At 36.9% G+C, this 13,021-nt stretch overlaps 1 protein-coding gene across 1 annotated transcript in view; it reads left to right on the forward strand.

Moving 5' to 3' along the window:
- SHOC1 (shortage in chiasmata 1) overlaps window positions 1–11,647 on the forward strand; it is a 52,759-nt gene extending 41,112 nt beyond the window's left edge. Inside the window, exons 21-28 of the mRNA XM_063320309.1 lie at window positions 1,060–1,171; window positions 2,159–2,280; window positions 3,249–3,342; window positions 4,354–4,485; window positions 5,199–5,348; window positions 6,512–6,662; window positions 6,899–7,456; window positions 9,700–11,647. Of these exons, the coding sequence (XP_063176379.1) occupies window positions 1,060–1,171; window positions 2,159–2,280; window positions 3,249–3,342; window positions 4,354–4,485; window positions 5,199–5,348; window positions 6,512–6,662; window positions 6,899–7,456; window positions 9,700–9,800 (1,420 nt within the window). The 3' untranslated portion in view covers window positions 9,801–11,647. The remainder of the gene's footprint in view (window positions 1–1,059; window positions 1,172–2,158; window positions 2,281–3,248; window positions 3,343–4,353; window positions 4,486–5,198; window positions 5,349–6,511; window positions 6,663–6,898; window positions 7,457–9,699) is intronic.
- The last annotated feature ends 1,374 nt before the right edge of the window (window positions 11,648–13,021 follow it).

Raw genomic sequence — 13,021 nt, forward strand, 5'->3', positions numbered from 1 at the left:
CATCTTTTGAACATAGTGCCAGAGATAGAGATGGTTGATTTCACCATATTGCTGAAGAGATGTACAAGTTTCAGTCCTTGCTGTATTCTAGAGTCAACTGTGAAGCCATTTTTGAGCTGTGTCTAATTGTAGTTCAACAGGAAAAAAAAGATTATATGTTTGACATTTAACATCTGAACACTTAATTGACAAGCAGTTTTAAACTCTGACCTGTTCAGATTTTCCGTTCAGCCTGACCGTGAGCTAAATAGCCAGGAATGCTTTTTGGTACTTTCTCACAAGCTCCTTTTAGCACTGATGAAGTAATTAAATAGGTGAGCAAAGAGCTATATCGTTTCTGAAGAGCTTATGGTTCACTCTTTTTGTTAATGTCTGAACAGATTGTCCATACGAGTTCCTAGAGGACTCACTGCTGGCAGATTCAGGTTTAGGTCTCTTGTGTTTCGTAGAGATGAAGCCAAGTAGTGTGACAATTGTCTCTTCTCAACTTCCCCCCTTAGTCAGGCAAGGTTCCCCTAAAGCCCTGAGGGTGTGTTGTTCAGTGAGTCCCACACAGCTGGTAACAGGACACTGCGCTGCTGGCAGTTCTCCTTCACTGAGAAAAATTTAGCATCGTACCAATGGCAGTCAGGGAGTTTTCACTCAGTTTGCTTTCCCTGTGCTGCACAATCATGAAAGAAAATAAGTGCAGTATACATTTAATTACTCAAAAAGAGTATCTGTTTTCTTGATTTATGTCTCTTTGTTTCTGTATTATGTCTTTTTTTTGTAAACTCAAAGGCTGTATATCAAGGTTATATTTGGTCTGGTTAGCAACGTAATTGAATTAATACAGTAATATTTCATTAAGTCACTACTACATCAATGTGTATTGTTCAAATGTGTCTTAAAGCAAACTTCAGCATATGAGAAAGATCAAAGTGTGAAAAGACTGTGTAGTTAAAAAGAGTGTATTGAGATGTATGTTCTCATTTCCTTTAAGAAAAGCGTATTATTTTACTTAGCTGAGATTATTATTTTACTTAACTGAGATTTAATAAAATAATTTGACTTCTTCAGGTACAGCATTACCTTTGTTGAAAGAAGCAGTAGTTACCCCTTAACGCTCTTTGGAAGTACAGATCGATATGTTGTGTTGACAATAGATGAATGTACTGCTGTATTTTTGCAGGTACAAAATGAAACTAGTTTGTCCAAATTCTGTTATGCATTGGGTCACTTCTAGGCCATATCTGCAGCCTTCTAACATATATTTTCTTCTTCGTAGCTATTCTTAATTCATGCATTGTCTCACAAATTATTTCCATATTCATTAACTCCAAAATTCTCTCTGTGCCAGTTTGACTAGTTTAAAATGTTCTTCTGTCTGTACCTACATTTCTTCACAGAAGCATAACATTTGACTTCATATTGGATTGTATTAAATATAGTAAAAGGTTGCATACTTGAAAATAGGGTTGTATAAAGGAATATTGTAATAACCAATTAAATGCATCTGTGACTATATTCTCTTACCAGTGTGCATGTTACTTCCTCCCATTTCAGGTAGTTATCTGAATTAGTCTAGAGAATAATTTGTCCTACTGTTAATAAAAGGTAATCATTTAGATGATAGTATAATACTTAAATTCCGGTACACAGCAAGGCAGGTGACTTCACAGGTAGAACTGCTACTGAAAGATACATAAAGAACAAAATAATCAATTAGTATTGCAAGCACAGCACAGATAGACATTCCTACATGCTACTGCAAATGCTACTGCAATTATCAATCTTGTACTTTATATACCCACTGTAGGTATAATATGATTTATATGGGTTAAGTGGGTACATTAGAGGGTATAACAGTATTTTGCATTATTAACTTTCTCAAAAATATTAATAATATCCTAAAAAGTTAGTAGCAGTGTTTCCTTTTTACAAGAGGGAAAAAGGGGCATGAAGCAGTGAACCAGCTTTTTAAAGGTCAAACAAAATAAAAGTTGGGAATACAATCTAGTTTTCCTAACTCCCAGATATGTCTTTAATACCAGCATTATTTAGTTGTATTTATGTTTGATCTAAGTTCTGCATAATATAGCAATGCACATTAAAAGCTTGTGACAGCCATGGTAATATATTTATTTAGTTTTTACTTTTTATATTACATTTATGGTAGAGCATGGAAGAACTAAATTATGAGAAATCCTGTGATAATGTAATATCAAAGCTGATGGCATTATCGATCCAATATACATGCTGTTGGATTCTTTTCTATTCCAGAGAAAGCCTGAGTTTAGAGTAAGTTACGAAATTCTTTTGTTATCGTGGTATTTTTAAAACAAACTTGTCACTAAAGGAAGCTGCTTTTAGAACAAGCTAACACTCTTTGTTCTTTGGATTTCTCTGTAGGAACACATTTCTTTTAGAACAATATAAATATTGTAAGCTCCTGTTTCTAGTGTGCTTTGGACATTTCACTTAGTCACAATGTTGTCATGCTCCTACTGAAAAATTCAGTGGAATGATAGAAGTAACAGCGATCACTGCAGACCCCAAAAAAATTAGCAAAGATGTTTTGCATGTTTTAGGATCTTTTTAGCCTCACACAAGAGATAAAGAAATGGTTGTCATAAAATAACAAGACTTGAAGCAGGTAATGCTAATGTGAGATGTATTTCAAATCAACAGGTCCAGAAATTTTAAAAGACTAAAGATACTACCCACTGGAATTATTCTTTATAACTGTTTGAAGTAAATTAACTGCTACAAAAACATGGTTATGAATTACTGTGTTAGCACCATTGTATGTAATTTGCAACAGGGAGACATTCTTCAGGTGTTCTTCCAATGCATCAGTAGTTCTCCTTTTGCTATGGAAGCACAGCTTTTGTTGATATAGTTCATAAACGTTCCTTTACCACCTATTGTGAGATTTTTTTTTCTATGAGCAAGTGGTAAATTTTCCATGCATCACCTTTGCTCTCTGTGTGATTTTCCTCCAGTGACTTACCCTGATCCAGTCCTTTTGCTTCAGGACGGGCTTGCTTTGCTGTGGGCTGACTCCATTTTCTTCTTCGTAGTGCATCCTTCAGCATTCAGTTGCTTAATGTGTCCTAGTTCTCTTTTCACAGATATTAATGCTCAAACTGTACTAGTATTCTGAATTCAGGAAGTGAAACAGACATTTATTAACACATGGAACAAACATTTTGTGATTATTACATGTGCATGTTAAATATTAACAGTCCAATTAAACTGTTTTGTAGGTACAGCCTCAGGGGAGATACTCTGCTTAACCTTGTCTTAATTTATGCCACTCTAATTGAACTTACACAGAAGTGGGAAGACTTTGAAGTGAAGGTAATTTTTTTGATAACAACCTTTCTGTTTTAATCTTCACTGTATGATGTTTCCAAAGTGCTTAATCAAGTATGCATTCTACATCAAAAACAGAAAATAGCTTAAAATTACTAAAATAAGAGAGAGAAGCTTAATTCAGTGCTGCTGAAGTCAGTGAAAAGACTGTGTTGACTCCAGTAGAAGTTGAATCAGATTCAAATAGCAGCTGAAGTGTTTTTATGACTGAGTCAAGAAATGAGGTTGTAGCTTTACTTTTATAAATTATTAGAACATGTATTAATCCTGCTTATGTCTTAATTTGAGGTTTCAGATTAGTATTATGTTACTAAAGTACTAGAAGAAAAGAAAGTGTAATTGTCTTTGCTGTTAGCTGGTTTGCTTTTTTTAAATGTGACAACATAAATGTACTTTTTCATTATAAATCAGAAAAAGCGGTATCTAGAATAATCAACATTTAAAAATGGGGGAAAAGTTTCGTTCAGTTTACCAAGTTGATGTCTGTAACACTTCTGCATAAAGTAACATCTTGTTAGGCAATTTTTTACTTATTTGCATATTAAATTTTTGTTTCAAATTTATCTAGTTAAATGAGAGTTAAAAAGAGGATAAAGCTTTTTTCATTTCATGTACTCAGCAGTGTAGTTCATGTGGAAATTACTTGTACCTTCAAAGTGTCACATGTCTTCTTAAACTGTATTAGGCATCTCAGAATTACCTGTTTTATTAGGAACTCATAATACAGCCATAAACTTGATCACATATAAAAGACCTATAGGATAAACTAATTTCACCTGCATAGGATTTGCATAAATAAGGAGTGTAATTTGTGGCCAGGCTAGTGGTCAGAGATTGGAGTTCCTCCGCATGATAAGCGTGGATCAGGTTTAATTACACAACATTACAAGCTGCTGTGTTCTGGGTCACTGTTAAGCTTTCCCATTTAACTCCTGTGGCAAATGAAGACGTTCCTTAGTATAAGTTTTAACAAAAATTATTATGTATCACTTTTAGGTAGTTCTTATGCCAGGGATTGAAGAGACGGCACTGGTAATTCGTCAGATTGCTGACAACATTTTGATAGCATCTAATGTCAGTCCTCATGAGTGGTTGGACAAATCCTGGCTTTCTGTCTTGCCATCTGAGGTTTGCTTGTCTTTCCATTAGATTACACTCATAAAGTTCTATGGTTTTTTTATTGCTCTCATAATATATTATTAGAAGAAGCACTTTTATTTATATATATACACGTATATGTATCTTTTTTATGTGTGTATATACACACACACACACACAGTTACTTATATAACATTTCCATCATCCTTGCCAGCACAATTAAATGCAGCCCGGACTTTCCCTGTGCTTTCACAGTTAACCAGTAGAGAAATTTATCTTCCACATCTGCCCACCAATGTGTACAGTTCTATAGTTCTAGGCACTAAGTTTAAAAAACTATCCAAATTGTAAAAGATAAATATACAATGGCTTAGTTGGGCAGGAAGCCAAATTCATCAGTACTGATCCATTACTGAATCAATGGTATTGCTTAAATCTGCTAATACATTTTCAAATCAAGTTTACATGATTCCCTGGTTTCATCCTTTAGAATAGAAACATCTTTAGACTGTGCTTGCTTTTTGTCAAACTACTATGCAGAACTTACTCTTTTGCAAAAATGATATACTGTTACATCTGTAGGAAAAAAAAAGTTTTCATGGGGCTATAAAAGCGCATTGTTTAAAAGCTCTGTTTCTATGATATAACATATTCATAGGGATGTCTTTCTATAGAAACAGAAAGGAAAAAAAGGAGAAAAGGTTTGTCACATATCAAGCTAACAAAATAGTTTCCATTTCCAGACAGAGCAATGCCTGCTTACTTTTCCATGTATCAACCCGCTGGTTGCTCAGTTTATGTTAAAGAAGGTATCTTCGCTGAACAGATTGTTTCTTGCAAGCTTTGATCAACTTCAAGAACTTCTGCCGGAGGTTCCAAAAAAAGTTTTAAAGGTTGGCCAAAATTAGTTTATGTATTAAGTTAATCTTCTTGCACTGTTGTAATACAGTTTTGTGTTTCTTTATCTGAAGCTACATGCACATTTGCTGTTATCATCTAAAAATCTTGAGCCTGCTAATTCTCAGCAGATTTTGTCAAGTCACCGTTATGTTAATGTGAAAATTATTAAACATTTCCTTATCTGGAAAAATACCCATTTGATCAGCTTCCTATTCAAGCTTTATTGTATCAAGTATTGTACCAGCATACAAGCTTAAATGTTTCCCTAATATAAGAAATATTTTCCAGTTAAGTATTTCCAAGACTTTTATCCCTCCCCCTTTCCCTGCCTCCCTTCCTTCCTTCTTTCCTTCCTTTCTTCTTCCCTCCCTCCCTCCTTCTTTCCCTCTTTCCCTCCTTTCCTCCCTTCCTCCCTCCCTTCCTCTCTTCCTTTCCTCCCTTCCTTCCTTCCATCCATCCATCCATCCATCTGTCCATCATCTTACACAATAGTAAACCCACCACTTATAAATTCATAGTACTAAGCATTTGAAAGAGCCCTAGAGATTAAGATGAAGAATTAGAATTTGTGGTCCTACTGTTTTCAATTGGGCCAAGTCAGGGAAAATTATAGACTGATTATAGTCAGCTAATTAGATAAAAAATGCACAGCTTTTATCAGTCAAGAAAATGGGACGACAAATTTCTACATCAGAAGCATTCAGTTAAGATGAAGGAGCAAGTGAATTTGGGCACTGAATATCAGCTTGTACTTATTATTTTAAGAACTGCATATGTGTAAAGCCATGTTTATGGACTGAAAAGCAGAAAAAGATCTCATCGATTTAATTCCTCTATGATGTATGATATGCGCCAGTCCGTTGCAGACACTACTTCCTACAGCCATGGACTAATGAAAGAGAACAGAGTATATTAAGGTATTGATTTTCCTGTGTTTCAAGAGACAGGCTATTACTTACTCTGTTTATAGATTTAAGACACGTGGCACATTGTCTGCTGTACGTTCGTCTCCTGTATTGGTAAGTTGTTTTGTTTCTTTCCAGTAAACAAAAAAATTATACATCTTAGAATCCTAATAACTGCATTAACTTTTTAATTTTGACAGTGTGGACATGTACTATAAACACTCCTTGAGTATCTTTTTTTTTGGTTTCAGCATTTTAGTGACATGACATCTTTGTACAGCCTAAATACCGATGCTCCACTAGAAAAGGCAGTGAAAGGTGCATCACCCCTAGAAAACCGGAATAACTTCAACACATTGTATCCAGATTATAAACAAAATCATCAGTCTTTAGAGCTGCTTGGTAAGGCACAAAATAAGCATAGGCAATATCTTGAATTACTAGGAAAATGTGTCATCTTTGAAACAAAGTGAAAATCTGAGTGTATTAGAATCTTTATCTTCTAGTCTTAGAAAGGTCAGTTATTCTGAGGAGACAGACTGCAACTGAAATGCTCGATGGCATCGTGGTTTTCTGTAATATATACAGAAATAATTTTTCATTCTCTAAACAGAATGGTTCAAATTTTTCTCTACTAGGGACGTCTCATACGAATTCCGAAGCCATAATTCCTCCACTGAATCATCATCAAGGATTTTTTGACCCTGGTCTTCCAAACTATGTGCAAAAGAAATCATGTTCATCAGAAATAATTATGGGGATAAAGCAGAATTTCTCTCCTGTGCTAAAGGACTGTGAAGATTTTGCTCATCTAGATGTTTCGAATTCTCTTCAAGTTCAAAGACAGCCTTTCAGTATGCACTGTAGCTCTGGTCATTCTTCCAAAAACTTTGAAAAAGAGGATTTCTTTCCAACGTTCACTGACTATGCACCCCAGGAGAGCTCTAAGGGTTTTCTAGAAGAATTTAGAGACCCAACGTTTAAGAGCCCAGAAATTCTGATTGACCAGACCCCATGGAATGACTTTTCATCCACAGGCCTGTGTGATTCATTTGCATGTGATGGTTTTCTCTCTGATGTGTTTGTTGACCCAGATGAGCCTCAGAGTCTGAATTTTCACCAAATAGGTAGAGAATCTAAAGGAAAGAGAAAACAAAGTCCACCATTCTTATGGACAAAAGAGAAAAATAGAACAGGTATGTCCAAAGCAAGCAGAATTTGTTGAAATTCTGTTTGTAAATCTAGTGGACTATCTGTAAGACTAGATTTTGTATTTTCTTCAAATAGTTGCTAAATCCAATCCAACCCAACAGCTGGATGTTTCATTTACTAAAAAACTTACTTGCATATATATATTTCTTCTGTGATAAAAGGTTCTTAAGCATTTATTTTCTCTTGTGAGCATACAGAATAATAATAAAAAATATTTACTGCCATTATTTTTCCTTGGTAAAATATTGAAAAATTTAGTTCTCCAATATTATAAGCTTGAGCCTCTTCTCTCTTTGATAGTGCCTGAAATGTTCATAATAAACATGCCACAATTATTTTTAAAGTTATGGGAAAGATTATTCTGTAATATAGGTTTGAACAAGAGGGGGAAGAAAAGACTAAAAAGTATTTTCTTTAAAAGACAAAAAGTAGATTCAGCAAATTCAGAGTGAAATTTAGATACTACTACATGGCTGTGTTTTGCAGTTGGTGTTAATGGAGTAAGAATTTCACTCTGACAACTTCCTAAGTTTGTTTCATACAGCTCCCTTATTCTTGGGTTATTTTTTTTAGCTAATGTTTCCAGGACTAAACTCTCCATTTTGCCGTCTTGGTATCATTCCAAAGCGTATTTCTTCAAACAGATGGTATAGTGTGTATTTCAAAACTTTGTTCACCTTGAAGGTGTATACAGTCCTTACACAAAAGCTTCAGGCTTCTCTTTTTTTGTAATTTTCTTATCCCTGGTTTACTTTCTCAAATATAGTTCGCTTGAGACCTTTTTTGATAAGCCTAACATGTATCCATGGAGTCTTAAAAGTAAGAAAGCATTACTAGTCCCCATCAGACTAAGTTTTGCTGTATCCTATATTCTAGGTTTTTTTAAATTCTGATGTTTCCCTATAGGTGAGATGCCACATTCTTTAAAAATCCAAGGTTAAACTTCTTAAATAAAGTGCCCAACTCCTAGTACAGGTCATTTAATTTATGTTTTCTCCGTTGCTGCCTGTCATTAAATTTCTTGGTGGTATGGCAAGGTCAGCACAGCATTAAACACTTTCACTAATTACATCAGAGTCATTCATGAAAACACAATTAACTAATTGATATTATGTTTCATGGACTGCTTAAGGCAATTATGGAAGTAAAGAGAGAAAAAGTTAATTGGATATGGTGAACTGCTTTTAATTTTCAGCCTATATAAATTAAAATGCTCATACAAAAACTATGAACAGACCTGTTGCCTCTCCATTGAGACTAAAATTGAGACCTGGAGTATTGCTGGGTAGTTGGCAGTATTTCAGTAACCTGTAACTGGCACCGATGGTATGAAATTCTAAATAAAATTGTTTCAGTAGAGATCAGAGCAGATTCTTCTGGTACTACATTTTACAGGATTCTGAAAACACTGTGATCTCCAACTTGATAAGCTTTCAGTGATTCTCTTGCCCAGTGGGGAAAAGGTATACTTAAATCTGAATCTAATCAAAAAAGGAAAAGGGATTTTTGGTTTAGGTTTTAAAAGAATTGGCTTATTTTACTTTATCGTTCACTAGCCAGGGGAAAACTAAGTACACTAAATAGGTGTGCATGCTAATGCAAAAAAACCTCCTTGATACAATGAAAGCCTTCTGAAGTCCCAAATTTAAGAAACGTGGAATCACAATTTTAAGAAAGTGTACAGAGTCAAATTAAAAAGACACATTGTGAACGCCCAGGGATTTCTTCAGGCTTCAGATCAAACATTTATTAAACCACAAACCATTAATCCAATATGCCAAGCCAGTATTTCCACGGGAACAGATAAAATCCTTAGGTCAGTGTTAAAGTTTTCTGACAATACTTTTTGTAAAGACTGGTTAAAAAGAATTAACTTTCACAATTACTGAATAGTACTGAGTATAAGATTAATGAAATAGAAATAAGCATTAAAATCTTTACTGAAATATTGTGGTTAAGCATAGTGCAGGTTGATGTATTTATTTTGTATAAGGTCCTGTATTATTGTTACAGGATGATGTGCATAAAACTGATCAGTAGTAGTAAGTAGTAGTTAATATTAATTTGTACACATTTACATTTATGGCAGTTGATGATACTTTTCATAGAGAGCATACTGGTTGAAGCTAAAGTCTGTTACTGCTTCTGAGAAATACATAGTTAAGTCTGTATACGTGTTGTATTTGTAGTTTATCATACATATATTTTCTTTCCACTTCTTTTCCAGATTCAGGATTTGCGGAAGTAACAGAGTTCAAAAAAAGGAGGCTGACGTATGAAAGAGTCCCTGGAAGAAGTGATGGACAAACACGTCTTAAATTCTTTTGAATGCAATGGAGATTTGCATACTACACATACTTTTTAAAATTCTTAAACTCCTTGAAGGGAAATAAATGAAATTTTTTTTTTTTTTCATTTTTAGAGAGAAATTAGGGTTTGGGAATCCTTACTAATTCAGGATTCTTTTCTATGTTTTTAAAATTTTACTAAACAAACTAGTTCCTTGAATCTGGACAGTTACTGCTTCTCTCTTTGTTCTCATGGGTGTTATAAAGGTACTTTATCGCTTTTTATACAAAAAATAAAATACGAATGAAAAAAAACGAAACACTAAAGCTCATAGTTAAAGGCACCTATGTTTGCTCCCTGAGCATTGAGCTTTGCAAACTTGAAGACGGGCTAGATCTGCTGAATCTCAAGGCTGCTCATAAAGTCTTAGAGCTTTCTTGCATTTACAGCTGTAACCCTTCGTATTTGTTCCTTGAGCTTAGCTCCACTCCTTTCCTTCTGAAAGCTCCTTTAGAAACCATGGGATGAGTTCCTGAACTGCCTTTAATCATAATCAAGCTACAGAAACAACCTGTTTGTTTTGTGGACAAGATGTGCAAGATATGTTGAAATATAGGATTCTAATAGATTTGATTCAGAGAACTAAGCTGTGACTGTAGCTCTCTGCATGATCTGGTGGGGTCCATTTGTTGGCATCCGCATTTTTCAACCTGCTGCAGTGCATTGGCAGGTAGGGAGATGAGAGTCATCTGAGAGGCAGTGCCAGATATTGTAGGCTACAGCTGGAAGAGGTAAGAGAGGGTTGTTTTTTTTTTTTTTAAAAAAAGGCATCTCAGTTGCAAGCCACAGAAGAGAGAAGATAGAAGAATATCCAACCCCTCACTTTCCATCCAAAGATCTGGCAACGAAAGTGGAAATATCTGCGGGAGCAATGGTAGACAGTAACTCCATTCTGCTGCAGGAATGCATGCATGGTTTGCACAGGCATGCCTGCCAGCTCTAGAATGTTGGTGTCTGTTCAGTGGCCTTCAGCTGAGATGATTCAGTTTTCAAAGTCACAAATCTTTTAAAGTTTGATGCAATGAAAGAAAAAAAAACCAAAAAAAACAACGAAACAACAAACCACCAAGTTCAGGGTTATGCTTACAATAAAACACTTTCCTGACATTGAGCCTTCATTAAGCGCATATTCACTATTTGGATAAATAAAACCGTCACTTAGGAGAGAAAGCTTTGGTCTTTCAGAGAAAATGGAGTGTTGATTTTCGGCTGAGAATTCCTAAAAGCTATTATGACAGCAATTATAGCAATTTTATTTCACACTAATATCCCCAAATTATTTGTATGCAAATTGTTCGCAAGACTTTAGAAACTTTCTAGTTTGAAAGCTATGCTTTCAAGTGTAACATTAAAAGACTTTTAGTAGAATTGCAAACAACCCAGAGTTACCCTATTTTGCCCAGAATAAGAGAAAAACTTAAATAAAAAATGTGGTTTGCTTACTATTTCTGGCCCATTTTTGTGGTCACTTGCCCTAACCATTCTCCATCTCTGCGTCATGGGTTTGGCTCTGTTTTTCAGAACTGTGTCCCAAATTGCCAGGCCCAGGAATCTGTTCTTTTTGGGAGTGCAGCTCTACAAAGTCTCAGTCACAGATGACCACACTTGAGAAAATTATAGCTGCCGCTGCCAAGCTATGTATTTATGTTCTCCTTCCCCACAGGCAAAGGGTGACAGCAGAACTTTCACATGCACAATCATGGAAGACTGGCTCAGATAATCTGCGGATCGCTTTGAAAACAAAGGCATGTTGCCTACATTAAATAAGTAAAGAAAAATTAAGGGCTGTCTTGCAATGACCCATTATTTTTTACTGTATTGGTTTATGACTCTGTCTCTCCCAGGTATGTACAGATTGACAAATTTATCACATGACATTCTCCCCCCCATCAGTTTAGTGTGTATGAAAATTACTATTGCACTGTAAAGATGCACCTTTCTCCCCCCTCCCCATAATAATCTATAACTAAGAAGAATTAGGATGTAACTACTTCTCAGACAAAAAGGTTCAATACAAAACCTAATCACCGGTCCTCCATCAGCAGTTTCTTGGATCAAATTTGCAAACTGCTTAGTGATCAGGCAGGTGGCACCTGCAGATGGAGAAGACCCTTGTTTGTGGACTGCGAGAGATGGCAGTGAGACAAGGGGTCCTTGTGGCTCGTGTGTGGCACTTAGTGTACAGATGCATGCGCTCATTTAATTTGCTTTCTTGCGGGCATCCCGTGGGACCTGCTGCCATGAGTCGGGTATGAAGGCCTCCATGTGCCGTGTGAAGAGTTGTGAGCTCAGCAGACAGCCCTCTTGCATGGTCTTTGGTACAGGAAGCAAAGATGTTACTCACAGTCGTCCACCCTACTGCAGATGACACCTGTTAGAGCAGGGGAAGGAAAATGCAATGCTTGTGCCTGTCTAAGCCATCTTGGTGTTCAGTTCATCAAAGGAGTCCGTACCCACGTACACCTGCAGTTGGAGACGAGATGTTGTCCTGTTGACTGGGTAGGTAAGAGCTACCCTGTTCTGCTACCTACAGAAGCTGACAGCTGCCCAGGCTCATCAGGTTCGTTGGGTACCTCTAGAAAGGTGACCAGCAAAAGCTGAGCTGCCAAGATGCACGCTGCTTCTTCCTTTAGCCAACACAAAACACCCAGCAGTGGCACTCTTCGTAAAAATGACTCCTCACAGCAACCCAAGAGCCTCAATGCCAACCCACCCTGTTCTGGAGCTTGTTCTGCCCCCCAACTTTTGTCACCAACCATGCCTGGGAGGGCAGAGGTGGCATTGCTGGCATCTCTCTCCCTGCTTGTACCCAGCAACTGAGCTGCAGGCTGCCCTGAGAGCAAAGGGATATGGCAAGGATGACTGGAATCCGTGTCTTCCTCCCGTGGGACTGCAGAACAACCACCAGGGTGGAGTGCTCCCAATCCCCCCATCTCACCACTGCTGCACAGGTCTTCCTACAGGCTGCTAATGTGAGATGCGGATGCAGCCAGGACCTGCAGTGTGCTCACATGGTGCTGCTCCTCCAACACCTGTGGACGGTGGTGCTCCAGCTGAAAGGTACCACACGGGGCTGGGCGGGAGAGCCAAGAGACAGCAGCGGTTGAGACTGGCTGGCCAGCAGCGGCTGCAGTCTCCCGCACTCTGTAATTTGGCCGCCCCTTATGCCAGCTCAGCAGCTGCTCCAGAATACAAGCTCC

Source organism: Chroicocephalus ridibundus, chromosome Z (assembly GCF_963924245.1).
Source record: "Chroicocephalus ridibundus chromosome Z, bChrRid1.1, whole genome shotgun sequence".
Classification (NCBI taxonomy): domain Eukaryota; kingdom Metazoa; phylum Chordata; class Aves; order Charadriiformes; family Laridae; genus Chroicocephalus; species Chroicocephalus ridibundus.